This window comes from Alligator mississippiensis, chromosome 11, assembly GCF_030867095.1.
Source record: "Alligator mississippiensis isolate rAllMis1 chromosome 11, rAllMis1, whole genome shotgun sequence".
Taxonomy (NCBI): domain Eukaryota; kingdom Metazoa; phylum Chordata; order Crocodylia; family Alligatoridae; genus Alligator; species Alligator mississippiensis.
In genome coordinates this window covers 36,442,454-36,461,332 of record NC_081834.1, presented here as the reverse complement: position 1 = coordinate 36,461,332, position 18,879 = coordinate 36,442,454, and the positions used below count along the sequence as shown (strand labels likewise).

General features: G+C 44.0%; 1 protein-coding gene and 1 long non-coding RNA gene across 8 annotated transcripts in view; one reads left to right on the top strand and one right to left on the bottom strand.

The window, feature by feature from the left end:
• Positions 1-18,879, top strand: part of TJP1 (tight junction protein 1) — a 275,807-nt gene that overhangs the window by 125,795 nt on the left and 131,133 nt on the right. The window contains exon 1 of one of the 7 annotated variants that reach the window (XM_059714817.1): positions 17,677-17,761. The exons of 5 other annotated variants lie outside the window; for them this stretch is intronic. In XM_059714817.1, the coding sequence (XP_059570800.1) occupies positions 17,735-17,761 (27 nt within the window). In that variant the 5' untranslated portion in view covers positions 17,677-17,734. Of the gene's footprint in view, positions 1-17,676; positions 17,762-18,190; positions 18,278-18,879 lie in introns of those variants that run through there. One more of the 7 variants, XM_019477549.2, reaches the window with a different exon arrangement.
• LOC109280654 (uncharacterized) lies at positions 15,981-17,458 on the bottom strand. The gene is made up of 2 exons (XR_002087039.2): positions 16,810-17,458; positions 15,981-16,164 (listed from the first exon to the last, which is right to left on the bottom strand). It is a non-coding gene; the product is annotated as an uncharacterized LOC109280654 (long non-coding RNA).

Here is an 18,879-nt window from a genome sequence, read left to right as displayed (position 1 = left end):
ATAATTCTCTTGTGAGATGTTGTTGCTAAAAATGTTTTCATGATCAGTACTGACTCCCCTAGAGAAAAGATCAAGGAAAGGGCGAGAAAGGTATCCAAAATAACTATCAGGTTGCTTGTGAAGGTTAGTGCAATATTTATCTTGCCTATCACGTGCTTTCCTATGAGCTCAGAGGCAGATTTGTGATTTTCCAAGAATTACTCAAGTATAATTGGTGCCTCACTGAGTTGAAATCTCAGCTGGTGTTTTTGCAGTTTGTTTTCATGCTGCAATTCAGGATTTATATAAACACAATCCCAAAGTATTCTTGGTTATGCTTCTGTAGGAAATGCATTGCTGGAGAAATAGATGGAAAAGATGGCTTGGTTCTCTGATCATAAAATTTATCCTGGAACTAAAGGTTCAAATTCCAGTAGGATTGTTTCACATCTTCTTCCTTTCAAGGAAGATAGATTCAGATGCTTGCAGTTCAGCATGTGTCTTTTGGACACAGCCTTAGCTGAGTGCTATGCATGCATGAATATTAAAGAACCCTTGGAACTTTTTAGTAGAGTAAGGGGACATCCCTCATTCTCCACCTCATTTTTCTGTGGTGTGTATTTTGCTGAATGCCATCCTGTTGCTTTAGCCCCAGATGTGGCAGAATTTCAGTAGATGCTGTATATCTGAAGTAAAGGTAGAAACGTAATACATATCACTGTTTCTTTTGCAATACATTCCAGCAACAGGTTCACCCAGAAGCTGGAGAGAGAGACCTGTTATAAATTGTGCCTGAGGGAAGAAGATTGTGGTGGTACACACTGAGCATAGCTAAGGCTTTGTATGTGTTACAGTGCTGTTCTGGCATACCTATGTTGGTTACAAGTGTGAAAATATCATGTGTAGCTCTGCTGGCAAAATGTGTCCTCATAGGGACACAGCTTCATTGGCAGACAAGGGCTTCTGCCGGCTAAGCTTCTGCTGTTTGGGGAGCTGGTGTATTCTGGAGGCAAAAAAAACCCCTATTCTTGTTAGTGTAAGCTGCATAAGCTACAGGGCTCTGTCATAGTTCTGGCACTGTTGTTCAAGTGGCAGCTGCTCTGTAATGTAAGCAACTGCCAAGTGATTGACATTGGGCAGAAAGGGTGCTTGGGAAGGATGCCTTAAGAAGAAGTACACAGATCCAGCACTTCCTTTAGCCAGCTCTGCTAGCAGGGTTTTAGTGGCAGAAATGAAAACCTGCGTTCCTGGAGCAGCACTCAGAGGAATGCAGGTGGACATCAGTCTGCCAACTTAGGCAGTGACTCACCTCCTTGGATCCAGGCCAGCCTGTTCAGGAAGGTGCAGTTTGCCACCACACTGGCTACTCCCATTGCCACCACACCAATTCCTCCTATTTAATTTTGTGCACGTGAATTTTGAAAGGCGCCTCTCCTCCCATTACTACACAGGGCATTTTAATAATGGTGTGCGTGCATCAGCAGAATTGATTACAGTTACAGGGGCAAGATTAATTTCTGAGAATATGCTGATAATAGAGAATTCAGTTTTACTTTTTAGATACCAAAACTGCTTGTCCGTAGCCTTGCCGTAGATGGGACAGTTACTGAGCCATAGGAGTGTTTTCTGGTTACAACACTCTGACCAGAGCTGTGGGAAAATGAAAGGAAAACAATACTTTAAGCATACTGCATAAGCATATTGCACCCAGGAGAGGAGCAGCAGGGAGAGAAGGAAAAAGGAAAAATGAGGCCAGAATGTTAGGAGTCCTTTTTTTTACCTCCTCACCCCACTCCAGTCTTTGCACCTGTTTTTTAGAAGAGAGTAAGAAAGATACCACTAGTCTTTGGGGAGTTGGGGAGATGCAAGAAAAAGTACCGTAAATGTTTGACCCTTCTAATGAGGAACCATTTAAGGGATATGAGAAGACAACATGCTCCTGCCAAAGAGCAGGACAAATGTCTCCCTGGAAGTTTTTTTTCACCTTCAGATTTATCACAAGCAGCTGTGTAAAATGCTTCAATGTTAAGTATTTCTCATTGTCTCTTATAACATTTGCTTGTCTTAGAACATCTCACACAAGAAGTAACAGTTTATCTGACTCCTGAAAAATCCTGACACTTAGCAATACTGTCTCCTCTCACTTTGGGAAATACTTTTAGAAACACTTGTTAATCAGGGACAGTACTGGTTCTGTGCAAGATGTTGAGCAAATGTGACAGATACTGGGGACTAGTGTCTCATTGGGTAGGCAGTGAAGAAGAGAGGCCTTTACAATTAGCCTACTCTTTTAAATCTAACTTTGGTAAGGTGACTGATAGATATAGCCATCCAGGAGATATGTGAGTAAATTTGGTTTTCTGTAGTTCCCAGTAGTAAACTAGTGCACATCATGCTACAGTTAGTTCTTCCAGTGTAGGACTTAAGAGCCAGAGAAATTGAACTGTTTTTCTACCCTAAGAAACCATTACAGTATTTGGGTTGTTAAGGCACATTGACAGGACATTACAGAGAAGCTTGTTTTGCTGGTTTCCCCTTGCTTTACCTGTTCTGTAAGTAGGAAGAGCATTTCAGTCTCCAGGCTGCTGCTATAGCACCTTCCACCAGCACAACAAAATTCATGTGTTTAAAAAAAGATATGGCAGTTACTGAATTACAGTCTGAACACTGGATTGAATAGACAGAAATGTAAGGAAAACATTTAGCTAGTGAAATATATATAGTCCATAATTGGATTTACTGTTATATGAAGTTTATGCTGACTAGTCACCTTCAAATGGAAGGTGTGCAAAATGTTCAGTAACAGCCAAAAAAGTTAAATGCAGGGTATGCCTTCACCTAATCCAATAGCATAAGGGTTGTGTGCTCAGCCACGCTCAGCTTTTGATTATAAGCTTTTTAGGACAGGGAGGTATGTTTAGATATGTTTGTAGATCACATAGCATACTCTTGTTTAGAACTTCTTGCCAACATTGCAGTATAAATATAAAATACTCACCATAGTAAATAAGATTTACATCAAGAAGTTTTCTCTTCAGTAATGCAACAAAATTAGGGGAAAAAAATGATTGGTTTTTGAGTTAAAAGCTGGAATCTAATGTAGGTCTGAACCAGCTACATAAGTAATACATTACCAGCTACCAGGTAATGCTGTCTGAGAACACACAAATACAGTATCTAGTTTTACAAGCTATGTGGAGTTGTGCCACCCCTACCTTAAGATCAGAATTGAGCCCCTTAGCATGTGAAGTTTGCCAGCTGCTAGTCTGTGCTGAATTTTTAGATTTTAAGGCTTTTGGTTGAGATGGTGAGAAGTGGTCTTGTGCAGTTTGCATGTATCAATTTGATATACACCTCTACGCTGATAAAATGTACATCTAAGAAATTCTGCAGTACATGTGCATGATTGAATACCTGAGTACTACAAAGTTTAGTGTAGATGCCGAGCAATCAAGTCAAGGAAATAACACAAACCGGTATAAGTGATAGGAAACCAGTTCAAAACTGTAACAGAACAGAAGTTCAGTGCTTTCAAAATGGCTGAAACCAGTTTAAGATAAACCTGGATGGATGTAGTATCAGACTTAACTAATTTAGGTTAAATGGGTTTATTGAAATTCTTTCCCAGATCCCCTCCAGATTCAAGCTAACTCACAGTCCCCCAGCATCCCAGGATGCTTTGCAACTCCCCCTCAAACGCCCTCTCACAAGGTGGGTGGGCTAGCTTTGGCCTGATCTGGCTGTTCCAGCCGAGCAAGGAGGCATGCTGTTGTGCCCTTCAGCTTCTGTCTTGTGCCACTGCAGGCACATGGCTGCATTTCCAGAATCAAAAGTGAATGTCTGTTCACTTGCTTATTGGTTCAACCTGCACAACTTAGACTAACCTACAAAGGCTGAATTGATTCAGCCTCAGGCTTTTTAACTGTCTGTACTTAGCCAAGGGTTCCTTGTCATAGCTGCTGCAATTCTTGTGAGGTAGAGCACCTTCCTCCATACTTTGGAAGGCAGCACCAGAGAAGTTCCAGTAATCCATACGTGGATGTTGGGAGGAGTGGTTTGAGTCTGTGAGGCAGGGGGGCCACCAAAAGTGAAATTGGAGGTTCATGGAAAATGCTGCGTAGCTTTCATGATTTTGAGTTCTTATCAATTTTCAAGACAAGATCTCTCCAGTGTTTTACATCTTTTGCACCAATGTATCCAATCACACAGAGTCAGTGGATACATTCCTGTTGAGTTTAACGGCCACTGGATGAGGTGCAAAGTTTTTAAAATTAGAAACGTTCCTTACTGGATGCATAAATATTCTATGTGGAAATCTAGGAGTCTGGCACCATGGAAACCCTGTGCACTAAATTTCCATTTGAATTTGGTTTCAATTTCAGTAGTCCTTCTGCTTCCAGTCCTTCAGAGCCTTCTCTTCCCAGGCTGCCCAACTGCTTGTCCCTCTCCCCTCTGGTGAGTCAGGAGTTTCAGTAGCTGCATATCTGTTAAGAAGTATAGGAAGAAAGCTATGTAAATATTTTTTTCTACATTTAACCTGTCCTATTTCTCTGTTATAAACTGAAAATAGAGCCCAGCAGTGCTGTGTACTTAACCAGAGCACACCACATTACTTTGGAGTAGGGTTTCCATCCTTTTGCAGCATGTTATTCAGTGATGTCCAGGCTGACACAGCAGAGCCAGAAATGCCACCATGTAATATATGTTTCACTTCCATGACAATAACACATCAGGGAAAAATACATTCTCCTGCACTAAGAACACTCTTCTCTTGAACACTAGTCTGAAATAGTTAAATAAAATGAGTTTCTAACTTGTATTAGAAACTTGCACTGAACTGAATTTAGATAGATATTTAAAGATAAATAATGTCCACAGTGTAGCAGTGAAATATGCCACTAATTAACATCAATCTTACCTAAATGTTTTGCTAACATGGAGTGATGTTGTAGCTGTGATGGTCGAGGAACTACTCAAGGCAAGGATTTACATGTGTAATATCTTTTATTAAACCAATTGCATGGTTGGGATAGACAAGATTTCATATACAATGCATTCTTCTTCAGGTGACCTTGCACTGCATTCAGCATCGTATCTAAGTCTATCACAAGTATGTAGTTGGTCCAATAAAAGGTATCACTCACAACAATCCTCACTTCAGATAAAATAAGATTGCATTATCACAGATTATCAGACTGCTGCTTAGCTCCTATACACTGAAGGTGATTAAGAGCACTACTTACTCTATCCAAGGTGTTGAATATTTGGGTTCCATATATTTTCTTTAGATAGTCATAATCTATTATCTCAGGCACAACTGAGCCATCATTTACTGTTATACCATGCTCTGCTTTATCCTTTTAAAGCACAGGTGGATTTAAAGCATAGGTACACACTCATGTACCTTTCATGCTTGCAAAATAATAATAATTGGCAATGATTTACATACTTATAAAACACGAAAATCAAGAAAACTGTTGATAACATTAAGCTTAATAACATTAAGCTAATCCTGAGCAACTAAATCATCATAAGGTGAAATAACAGAATACTGAAAAAGCCAAAAGGGGACACCACTGAAGGAAGCTAAGTGCCTGACAGCAAAGCAGACAGCCTCAAGTCATAGCACACTTGAAAATGTTTAGCCAGCATAAATATAAGAAAGAATAAAAATAAGCAAAGATAGGTATTGAGTTAAAAAAGGTTCAACACCTTATGGACCACATTATCAAGAGACTGATCATCCTATGTGCCTCACGAAGTAGATGGCAATCTGTCTCATTGGATGAAATTTTATAAAAACTTCGATATGCTCTCAAGCACAGATTCGAACTCAGACAAAGCTCATAATTGGGTTCTAGGCTATAGTAGATTTCCATCCAAGAAGGGAATCATTAATGCCTCTACTTGATGGAACTATGCATGTGCATTTCTGTGAATAGAACCAAATTCTAAAGAAGTAGAAAGAAAAATTGAAGGAAAAAAAAGAATAAGAAATCTGAATATAATAAAAGCTAAACAATAAAGGGGCTTAATATATAAGTTTCTAAATTCTTTTAATTAGGCAATGAAGACTATGTAAAGACTTAAGAAACAACAAGATTTCCGGTCTTTGAGTTATTTCTTCTCTGGCCCTTTTTGTTAACAACATTCACCTGTTCCTGTTCAATATTTATAATTTTCTCATTATTAATATACTTCACTACTATTTTCTTTGGATCAGACTAGCAGTCATTGTAACAGAGTTATTTGTGTTTCATATTTTAGAAAATAGAGAAGTGAACTCATGTTTCAAAACAATTCAGGGCAGGAAAACCACACCCTTGCAAACCAGAAACACACAGCTTTATGTCTCTGGATATTTGGAGATTATTGCTTGGGTTTCAAACAGCAGTTTTGTTGTTTTATAGAATGTGAAACCATTTCTGAAAAATGTTGCTTATGAACACAGGTTTGCTTGTCAACAAGTTAAGTAAATTAGCTTAATAAATTAAAGTTTTCTTCCATAAAGAATGGCCTACCTTTTGGCTGTTGTTCCCAAATATTGATGGATGTGTGTGCAGATGAACCACTGTTTTTTGGGGGTTTTTTGTAGAAGGTGGTTTTTTTTTTTATTGGAGAAGAATACATAAGAATTAAATGTCAGCACATCATGTACATTTGCTCTGAGTGCAGTAATGAATAAAGCAAAACATGAATAGTGACAGTGCCTGATGGCTGGAACATGTTTTTGTCTCTTTGGACCAGATTAATCTCTCCTGTAACTCCACTGATGTGAACAGAGCTACACTAGCAGTGAACGTAGACCCTCTTCAGTTTAACAGCTGTCTTCAATTATTGTTGTTGTCCCTCTTGTACAGAGTAAATTAGGGGAAAGAAAGATGGAACAATGCAAAGTATACATACCTGAAATGTTGGCATCCACTAGGCGAAACACAGATTATACATATCTCTGTTTATAAAAACATCATAGATTAGCCATAGAGCAGTTAAAATACACAATTCCACTCACAAAGTGCCAGGATATAAAATGAGCAAGTAAAACAGTTTTATATCATGTCTTTCAAATAAATTAGTTTTGCTGTCATGAACAAGGCCCCTTGATTACATTTTCCCCCCGTGAACATGAACAAGGCTTCTTGATCACGCTTTCCTCCGTGCTGTCCTCAGATTGTGTAAACGTAATAGCAGGTATGACAGAGATTTTCTATGGGATGGCCAGAACCAAACAAAGGCCAAAAGGAAGAACCTAGAATACCTCACCAGGTACCCAAGGTGGGCAGCCAAAGTTCCTTTCAACTTTATACAGTAGCAAATTCCTTAAATATTTTAGGGCTGAAAACTGCCTCATTTTGCCATCCCGGCTTTCTTTTAATGCCATTTACACTGCTAGTTTGAAGCGATGGCCTGACTGAAACAATACAAACATATTAAACAATACAGTTCCATAGAAGAACAGTACATTTTTAAGCTCCAGAAATAATTACTGTAGCAAAAACCACAGTCTTAGAGTTTGGATCCTGCTGACTGGCAAACCAAGTCAGGTCTGTTGCTGTGTCCTTCAATATATTCAGATTGCCATCCACATCTTCAAACATATGTATACAGATGGACATCTACAGGGCACAAGCCTCATGAGGCCACATATGCTACTTGCTTATCAGGGTTGTCAGACATATCAATCTAAGACAAAAATAAATAGAATTGTTTTATATTTGGGTGATACTGTACAGGGTGAGGAGCTTCAGACTGTCCGGCTCACCTTCTTGTTACTTATGTATTTAAAAATGGTCCAGTTGTAGTGATGTATGGTAGCTAAAGTAAAACCTCTTGTAATATTGCCCTACCCCAACAGGTCTATTCACTAAGACAAAGAAAGGTCTTGGAAGTCAGCATGGCTCTGCACAATCAGCATAGTGTGTTATTAGCTGCAGTGTATGTGGAAGAAGAGTTAAGTGGCACACAGCCTTTTTCATGAAGCAAGTAAGATCTGGATAGAGAGCTTTAATCACAGGGAACTAGGAAAAAAAATAAGCACTGTACATCAATGTTACATGAAATCTTTTCTTTAAGGCCTTGGTTCAGCAAGAGACTTAAGCGTTTGCCTAATGTTTAGAGCATGAATAATCCCATTGACTTCTCTTAAATCACCTTACAATTTCTTGATGAAGAAGTCTTTTAGTTCCTTACACTATGCCATTCTCTTATGGTTCCACTTTGTGTTTCACTCTTTTGTCCCTTCCTTCTTCTGAAAATCCTGAATCTGTGTAACCATCACAAAAAATGCAATGTACAATAATAACTAAACTATCCACCAGGATCATGGATGATATACATACACATGCATATATGTTGATTTTAGTTTTTCCAAGACTAATTCATTATGGCAGGAGAAGCATATGGTATCTTTGAAAAACTCTCATATAGAATTGTTCTCTTTCTGGGCCGCAGACACCAGAAAACCACAGGAAGTTGTTTATGTGGTTGCTGTGGTTCTTTAGTTTCCTTTTTTTCTTTCCTTTAAATGATCAGAAAGTTAAAGCGTCACAAAGTAGAGCATACACTTTTTGCTGCTGCCTTATATGATGCACATAAACCATACATTAGAATGAAGGATCCACACATTTGATCATTCTTCTACATCCTTTAAATTATTATTTTTGGTTTTTTTTTGTATTATTGTACCTTGACCTTCTCTGGAATGTTATGATGGCTGTTTAAAATCTCCCCAGACAATAAATCAATAATGAAATATTTTTAACGTGCTTTATAAAATAAGTTGTTAAATATTTTTATTTTAAGTATGAGGGCAATAGAATACAGTCAAACTATTTACTGAAGTAAAGTAAAAAAAAATTACATTGACTTCAACGGGTTTTTAACCTGAGAGGGCAATATTAAGACCATTGTTGTGAGCTGAAGACAATATGACTGATGGTTTTGATCTTCAAACTGAATCGACCAGGCGGTTGTACATCCAGACTCTTATTGGAATTAAAAAGACTGCACAAATGCAGTACCATCAGCTGCCATGATACTTGTTTTTTTGGTTAAAGCAGTTGACCCCAGAGTCATGTGTATGTTCTAGAATCTTTGCTTTCATTAAGAAAGAAAAGAAAAAAAAGGAAAATGTTTCTAGCTCTCATGGTTTCAGAGAGAAGTTTTAAACATGTCTTATGGTCAAAAGGCAGAAGGCAAATCAAAGGGTCTTCAAATGCATTATTGCTTTAAATCTTATTATTTTCAAGTCAACATACTCTTTTTGGGGGCGGGGGGGAGGGGGGAGAAGTGCACTTAAAACCTGATAGTTGAGTTCTTGGGGATGGCAATACTGGAGTACCAGGGTTTGGTTGTGTAGTATTAACTGGAGGATCTGAGTTAAAGGGTGCCATGCACTACAGGGCTGGGCAGAGATCAGTTGGTACAGTTGTTGTTTACAGAGCATGGTGTATGTGCCAATGAGTTCTTTGATGGCTGCTGAGTCTGATGCCCACATGACAGTCCTGCCCACAGGTAGGGCACATCCACACACTAGCAATGCTCTGAATACAAACAACAGATTCTTTCCTCCTCTGATGCTGGTCATCACAAAACTTGATCCAGTCTGCCTCGTAGCACCTCGCTTCATCTGCAGGCTGACTCCTCCAGTCAGAACGGCATTGTGCACTCCTTTCCCAGTCATCCACAGAGATTCCAAAGGATGCTAAGTCATCTTTGCAAGCATCCTGAAATCTGAGCAGCAGTCTGCCTCTCTTTCTAGACCCGTTGCAAGCTTCAGAGTACATTCTTCAGGATCCTGTGATCCGACATTCGCTTGACATGATCAAGCCACCTGAGTCTTTTCTTACCAATCAACATTCCTATGAATGACATACCAGCATGATTTAACACTTCCGTATTTGTCACCCTGTCTTGCCTTCTTATTTGAAGACTTTTATGCAGGCAATTTTAACAGATATGAAAGCTGTTTAGTCTTTTAGTATGTTTGTCATAGATCGTCCATGTGTCTGAGCTATGTAGAAGGGTGAATAAAACCCATTTCATAAATATGACAGCCTGTTATTCTTCCAGGCTCTGTCTTGCAAAAGACCAAAGTTCCTGGCTGCTTTGCCAATTTTACTAATGAACTCAGCATCAAGATCCACATTGCTGGTAACAGTACAGGCAAGGTAAAAAGAATTGGTCAACAACATCCAGACAAGTACCATCTAGGGTGATATCTGGAACTGGTTCTGAAAAGCGTTGGCGCATGATAACAGTCTTCTTTAAGCTTTCTACTAGCCTAAAGATTTTGCATGAATCAGGGAACTATGTTGTAGGACATCAACACTGAGCCACTAGGGCTGCATCATCTGAAAAGAACAGGTCCCTCATAATGACCTCCTTACCTTCGTCTTAGCTCTGAACCTTGCAATATTAAACAGTCCTCCATCATGTCTAGTACTGAGATAGACACCCTCTTGAACATCAGGGAATGCATGTTGAAGCAGGAATGAAAAGTAAATGTTAAACAATACAGGATCCAGTATGCAGCCCTGTTGTTGCTGAATGAGCGAGACTTTCGGTTTTCATACATTACAGTTGCCTTCATGCCATTGTGTAAAGATTTCACAAGGTTTAGCAGTAGAGGTGGACAACCAGAGTTCTTCAGAGCAGTGTAACGCCCTGACCGACTAACCATGCCAAAGGCTTTTGTTAAATCTATGGAAGTCATGCACAATGGGATATGCTTATCTGCATTTTTCCTGCAGTTGTCTTATATGAGATTCCATATCTATGGTGGACCTTTCTGAGCGTAAGCCACATTGGCTGTCAGGATAGATTCTTTCAGCTAATGTTTGAAGTCTAGGTAAAAGAATACGGCTTAAGATTTTTCCCACTATGTTGAGAAAAGATATACCTCTGTGGTTATTACAGTCACTTCTGTCTCCTTAGTTTATACAGAGCTGGATGAAATGAGCATCCTTGAAAACTTGCAGAACAGTTTCTTCCTTCCAACATCGTGCAATCTTTGCAGCATGTCTTTTTTTGCGCATTTGTAAATTTCAGCAGGTCAACAGTCAGATCCTGAAGTTTGTTACTGGGAATCTTTTGATGCATTGTTCAAGTTCCTTTAATGTAGATTTGGCATCCAGCAAAGTCATTACGTCAAACCCAGGCAATTTGTCTAGCACACGGTCTATCACAGACTCCCTTGAGTATATCATTCCATAATGCTCAATTCACTTCTCCAGTTGGTTCCCCTTATCAGTTATGATATTACCATCCAGGTCTTTCAACAAAGCTCTCATGTACTTTATCAGCCCAATGGCCTTTCTAATGCCCTCATACAACCATCTACTGTCACCTGTGTCAGCCGCTTGTTGGATGCTGTTGCAGAGACCCAGCCAAAATTCTTGAGCATACCTCCTGAAAGCTGTTTGAACAGCCTTACCAGCTTCTCTCAGGTTGTTGAAAGTAGTAGGGGTAGACTTGTAGGTGATCCGGGCAGTTCTTTTTCTCTCAATGAGTGGCAGCAGTACCTTCAACTGGCCAACAAGCCAGTCAACGTTTTTCTTAATACTCTTTCCAAAACTCAGTTGCCACATTGTACATGCTTGTCTTCACTGAAAAGCCGTTTTTTGACAGGATCATTGATTTGGCATAAATCAATATGAGGTTGTCTGGTAGGTTTATTGTGGTGGATCTTCTTAGCTTGAAATTTCACTTTGCAGTAGGCAAGGGAGTGGCCTATGTTACAGTCTGTGCTTTGAAAGTATTGTGTATGCAGGATATCTTTCAAGCATGTATGTCTTGTTAGCACCAAGTCCAGCTGATGCCAGTGCTTGGACCTTGGGTGTCTCCATGATGTTCATGTGATGTTACTAGCAAAGAAGGTGTTGGTCACTGATAAGCTTTGGCTGGCACAGAGTTCAAGAACTCTCTGGCCATTGTCATTCATACGTCCAATGCCATGCCTACCTAGAATCCAAGGCCAGATCTCTGCTTTGGACCCAACTTTTGCATTGACGTCTCCAAGTACTAGGATGGGTTTCTTCCATGGAATCCTGCCGATCAGCTCTTTCAGCTGTTGATAGAAGTTGTCCTTCTCCTCATCACTAGGCTGCAGAGTTGGAGCACAGACACTGACAAGGTTGATAAATCCCTTCTGTAGTCTAATTCAAAGTATCCCGGTATGGACGCTGAAATCAGAGCTTTACATGATGACGTAAGTTCATTTCTGATGGCAAACCGTACACTATGCTCTCTCCTTACTCCTTCAGGTTTGCCATATTAGTAAATGGTGTAGTCCTTCTCCTTTATGAAACCTGTTTCTGAGACCCAATTTTCTGAAATAGCTGCAATATCAATTCTGAAATGTGCAAGCTTGTTACTCAATATAGCCATTTTCCTCAAATCTGAATCCAGATCAAAGTCATATCCAGGTGTCAAAGTCCAAATATTCCAGCAAGTAATTCTGTTTATAAAATCAATTGAACCAGGATGTAAGTAGTGAGGCAAGGCTTGTCTGACCCACCTTTTCTAGGGACACCCTTATGCAAGGCAAATAGGCCATCCCCTAAACATGGCTGCTTGAAAATGTTGGTAACTCCCTCATGGTCCTTATGCTTCTCTTGGATTACTGAAACCATTTTGCCAAGAACTTCAGCACATGCTGGAGGCTGACATCGACCTGTTGTCCCCCTTTTAGACCACTGAGCCAAAATCCAAAGGCCGGAACAAGTCTACACATTCAGTGATACAGAGGTTGTAGCTTCTGCCAGAGAGCAACTTAAATAGAGTTGCTAACTGTGTGTTGCTTCAGTGTGAGTGCTTTTTCTGTCGGGGTGAGGTCCCTTAACCTTTTTTCAACCAAGAAGTGTCCACAAGGCAGCAGAGGATGCAATTTAACACCATACACAGGACAAAGATACCGCAGAGATACTGCATGCTAAACTGATGAATGCCAACTCCAGACCTAGAAGCAGGATAGCCAATTTAGTGTGGCACTGCACTCAAGCTAATAACCACTGCCTCGAAACACTGGCAGGTCTCAAGTTAGGGTGCACAAAGCAGCTGTGAAGTAACTGTAGACCACTGTCTTCCACTTCCAGATATATTTGTCCAGAAAGTTTTAAAAGTGGTTTTGGAAATCAAAAGACATGAGGGTAAAAGCACTCTAGCTGATTTCAAGGTAACAATTTAAATTCTCTCTCATTTTACTTGGAGGGTAAGGCACTAATTCTGATCCAAATTTGTCAGTCCATAGCTAGCCAAGTGAAAAAATGATGGCTATAGGAAGCCAAAAAATTAGAAGAAAAGGACATGTTTGGCAGGAGCATTTCTCTGCACTCTGGGAGATTTAAAAAGATTTAATAACAAAAAATATACATCTAAAATTTTATCTGAGACAGTAGCCCATGGCATTGCAGCACATTGTGCTCTATTAAAACCCTAATAATGTGCACCAAACCCAACAGAATAAGGTCTCTAATGTCCCACTGTAGACATCAACAGAATCAGACACTCTCTAAATTACAATCCAGAGGGCTAGCACCAAACTTGTCATCAGTCAAGTTACAACAGGTTATCTCCTCCTCCCAGCATGGCAGGGACACTCAACCAGTATTGGCAACCCTACCATGCCAAAAATCATGAGACAAGCTTTTAAAAAAATCAAGAGATTGGTGTGTAAATCATGAGATGCTGTTTTTGAAGAGCGTGTATTGGGGCCGGGGGGCATTATTTGTGAAAGTATGGGGGGCTGTTGGTATGTGTGTGGGGTTTGGAGCCCAGGGAGGGAGGGTCCCTGCATACCCTGGCAGGATGCAGGGTACTGAGGGTCAGGAGTGAGAGGCAGCAGCAGGGCTGGGGGAGCTGTGGCTTGGTAGTGAGGAGCAGACACAGAGAGACAGACACAGACAGCAGGCAATTGCTGAGTGGAGGGGAAGGGGCAGGGAGAGAGGGAAGGAGTGCAGGGAGGGGGGAGATCGAGGCCGCCGTGGTGTGGGAGGGAGTGGGGCAGGAGCAGTAGCAGGGGTGAATAGGGGCCCGGGGCCAGTGGGTCGTCCAGTGGTGCGGGGGAGAGGTGCAGCTCCCTGCAGCAGTGCGCACCCCTGGAGGAAGCTTGGAGGGCACGTGTCCACTGTGGGGCAGAGGTGGGCTGCTCATTGTGGGTTTGGGGCTTTGCGCCTTGCTGCCTTTGCCTCAGGAGCTCAACTGTCCAATGCCATTGCCACCCATGGGGTGGGCGGGAGATGTGGGGTGTGCTGGTTATGTGGTGTGTCCCCTGCCCACCTGGCAGCAGAAAGCACACTGGCATTGCACAGCTGAGCTCCTGGGGCAAATCAGCAGGGCGCAGAGCCATGAGCCCACAGCAGGCAGCCTATCTCTGCCCCATGTGCCTCCCCTGGGGGTGCGCACAGCTGCAGGGAGCCACACCCCTTCCCTGCGCCCCATTCACCCCCGCCACTGCTCCTGCCCCACTCCCTCCATCACGAGGGCCTTGATCTCCCCCCTCTCCCTGCTCCTTCCCTTCCACAGACTTACCGGCTGGGAAAATCTGGAGATCTGTGGATTTGATCGGGAGATCATGAGTGGAGTTATTTTGAATTAGAAATCCTGAGTCTCATGATGGTTGCATGACAGTTGGCATTACTGCTTAACAGCTATGACCATCTCTAATCCACAGCCTGAAGTTCCAGTGCCTGCATGTTCTAGAGGATCAGGCCCCCTAGGTCTCCTGGTGAATACAGTTAAACATGGTTTATAGGCATATAACATTTTTGCATCCAGTTTTCTATAGAGCAATACAGAAAGTAACATAGTGTTTTATTCTTTCTCTGCTTGATATTCTTTCATTTATCTGCCTCTCCTCACCCTCCTTGATTCTTCACTGTCCAGCAGACAGCAACAAAAATGGTTTGGGGGCTAGAGCATGTGACTTCTGAGAAGAGGCTGAGAGAACTTGGCTTATTTAGTCTGCAGAAGAGAAGACTGAGTGGGGATTTAATAGCAGCCTTCAACTACCTGAAGGGAGGTTCCAAAGATGATGGAGCTGGACTGTTCTCAGTGGTGGTGGATGACAGAACAAGGAGCAACCGTCTCAAGCTGCAGCAAGGAAAGTTTAGGTTGGATATGAGGAAGAATTTTCTCATGAGGAGGGCAGTAAAGCACTGAAACAGGTTACCCAGAGAGGTTGTGAAATCTCCATCCTTGGAGGTTTGTAAGACCTGGCTAGACAGAGTCTTGGCTGGGATGATCTAGTTGGGGATGGTCCTGGTTTGACCAGGGGCTTGGACTAGATGACCTCCAGAGGTCCCTTCCAACCCTAACTTTCTATGATTCTAAAGCAGGGGCGGGCAATTATTTTGGGCAGAGGGCCGCTTACTGAGTTTTGGCAAGCTATCGTGGGCCTCATGACAGGCAGCCTAGGGCAGATAAATATTAATTTTCTAAATTTTCTAAGGGGGCCGGATAGAATGGCTTGGCGGGCTGCATCCAGCCTGCGGGCCGCATTTTCCCCACCCATTCTAAAAACTGTTAGCTTCTCCTTTTTCACCCTTTCCCACCAGGTCTTTTTCTTTCTTCCACCTTCACTTCCCACCTGGTGTCTCTTTCTCTCTGTCTCTTCTTCTTGACTCTGATCACTATCTCCTTCTTTGTCCAGCCCTGTTTTCCCTGCCTCCCTTTGTTTTTCACTCTTTGATGTATGTTTTCATCTAATTATTTCCCCACTCTGACACCCAGGGATTTCCTTAATTCCCTGGGCATATATTTTTTCCAGGTTTTTTTCTCCTCTCCTGTGAATCTCCCTTTCCATCCCCCCAAGTAGGTCCCTCCCTAAATCTCTCTCCCTGCTCCTCCACACCTTAGCATCTTCCCACTCTTTCCTGTTATGATTACAGTCTTTTCCTTCCTGCTCTGTGTGTGTACTTATAAAGACTGCATATTAAAAATGTGGGTGTAAAACACTACCTTTCCCTTACTTGTATCCAAAGAAATGCAAAGCAAAGCTCACAATCAGTTACGTCAAACATTTAATAAAAAATCTGCAACAAACTTCAATATAGGAGTAGCTTTTTACTGCTCTTCTGGTATGAAGGTGACCTCGAGTCAGCAGGTCTGAGTGAAGCATTTCTCTGGTGTAGGGAAATTCTTGTATGACAGGAACTGGCTCTTGCTCCACCCAGCACAGGGGCATGTCTTGCCAAAAAAAAGAAGAAAAAAAAAGAGCATGGTGAGGGTCATGCCCTAGCAATCTCCAGCTGTCAGAAATAGTCCCAGACATCTGGTATACTTTGGAGAAGCCAGTGAAAACCCTAATCTATGCTTGGAACTTGTTCCAGGATATAGGAGAGCTCACAACAGGCTGAGTCTTTTGTACTGTGCATGCTTGGTACTTTTTAGGCATTACTGAGAATCTGGTGCCATTTCACGTTTTCTGACTCCTAAATTTGTACCCGTCATTTCATAGAAAACATGTTTTGTTTTAATTAAAAAAAAAAAATGTACGCCTGCACCCACAAAGAAAAAATGGTAAATATAAAGGAGAGATTCAAAGGAAGAATAATATTTGCCTTGAGCATTCCAGGGACATTATTTAAAGTTGTAGGGAGCAGTCACTGGCGTATCTGTACAACAGCAAGAAATATAGTGGACGTGACTCCCCAAGTCCTCCATTCCCATTTGAAAGCCCTTGGCATTCATTTCCCATTCACTTGGCCCGGCAGTAAGTGACATGCTTGATATATGTCCTGTACAGCTCATGCAAAGTACTTTGAATAGCACATTAACCACCACAGTAAAAATTAAATCAGACTACAGATCACAGGAAGAGAAAAAACCCACCAAAAACAGACTTTTTTCCAGTAAGGTGGAAAAAATGCTTGCAGCAGTGATACTTAGGGAAGAGAACTTGGATTACTTGCATCTTGATCTTGCAGATTTGGGGTATGTAGTTAACCTGAAGTGCACCAGCAGCCCTCTTGCTGCTCAAGTTGGCCCGGTGCTCCAGTGTGTGTGTCATGGACGCCTAAAGCGAGGCTCGGGTCCTGCCCGCTCCTAGACGACGAGCTTCACCCGCCCGGGACTCCAGCTGCGCGCTGTTAAAGGGCAAATAACATCTCCCAAAGGGCTCAGCTTGAGCCGCTTTTCCTTCCTCCTTCAATAAATAATTTGTTTTCCAGAAGCCGGAAAGGAGCGGCAGAGCACACGGGAAACCACTTCTTTACAAGCTGGTGTTTTTTTCCCCGTCAAGGGGCAGGCACACACGGCCGGGGAGGTGGGGAGCAGCCGCACGGCTCTCCCGGCGGCACCTCGTCACCACCCCAGCCCCGCTCAGGGCTTCCCCGCTTGGTACCAAGACCCAGGACCCCTCCGGCCCTTGCCGGCGGCACGAGACGCGGCTGAGGCAGCAGGCGGGGCGCAGACCCTCTGTCTCGGCCGCAGCACACGGCGCCTGCAGGGGGCGGGGCGGGGCGGGGCGGGGCGGTCCCGGGGGCGTGCCGCGGGGGGGTGGGGGCAGGCTGGGAGCCCGCGGCCAGCGCCCGCCCGCCCGCCCGCCCGCCCTAGCCAGCTCCAGAGCCCGGCTCGGCCCGGCCGGACGGACTTTGAACAAACTTGGTGCCGTGGCCCCGCCCCGCGCTGCCCCGCCCCGCGCGCCCGCCGGCCGCCGGCGATGTGGACGCGGGCGGCGGAGTGAGGCGGGCGCCGCGGAGCTGGGACGCGGGCAGCCGCCGCCACGCGCGCTCCTCCGGCCGCAGGACGACACAAGATGTCCGCCAGGGCCGCCGTCGCCAAGGTAGGAGCCTCCCTGCGCTCGGCCCGCGGCTCCCGCCGGCCCCGGCCGCTCTGCTCGGCGGGGCACCCGCTGCGCTGGGGCGCGGCCCGGTCGTGGCGGCTGGGCGGGCGGCGGCGGCGGCTCTCGGCCGCTACCTGTTGGATGCGCGGCCTGCGGGGTCCCGACGGGCTGCGGGCCGGCCGCGGGGCAGGCGGGGCCTGGGGAGGGGCGCGGAGGGAGGGCCGGGCCGGGCCGGGCCCCGCTCCCGCTCTCGAGCGAAACTCCGCGGTTTCGGTGGAGGAGCCGCCCAGGGAGCGCCGGCCGCGGGCGCTTGTCCTGCCGGAGTTGGGGAAGTTGGAGCCGGTCGCGGAGGCAGCTGCTGTGGCCGGCGGGGCTCGGCGCTCAGCCTCGGGCAGACTCGCGGCGATCCGCTGGGGCCGCGGGGTGGGCGGCAGCGCCCGTGGTTAGGCCCGAGGAGCAGCGTCTTCTTGCACGGGAAAGCTTGTCTCGCTGGATCCCGGCTACACTGCTGTCCCGGTAAAAGAGCGCGCCCTAAACAAACCCTCGTGCCCTGCGTGAGCCCTGGACCGACAGGGCTACATCGCTCCCACACCACCCTGTTCAGGCCTGGGGCTGTGGCCCCCAGCACTTCCCATTTATTTCACTTTTGGGAACTAGCCACGGTCTGTGGAAAAAGCAGGTGCTGGCGCGGGTGTGCTCGCAGACATGCACCAAAAGAATAGGAGAGGAATTTAAAACTAGCTGTTTCGGTGCAAGTTTGTGAATGGTTCATCTCTGAACTGCAGATGCTGGGTGGGGCTTGTCCCGAGTGTTAAGTCCCCTCTGGAGGCATCTCCCCTATCAGATGACTGGGGAATGCAGAGATGGGTTTGCGGTGCGCAAACAGGAAGTCGACTCTTTTCAGTGCAGATTAACATTGCCAGCATTTGGTGTCCATAACTCTGTGAATAAGGTATTGAAAATAGGTTTCCCAAATGGGGACACTGAATTTTTTTTTATAATTCAGTTTAAAAAAAAAAGTTTTTATCAACTGCAGTAACATTTTTTGGGGGGTAGAAGTTAGCTGCTTCTGCTTTCTCTCGTCACCAAAAAGAGGCTGTGTAATGAGGGAAAATAAA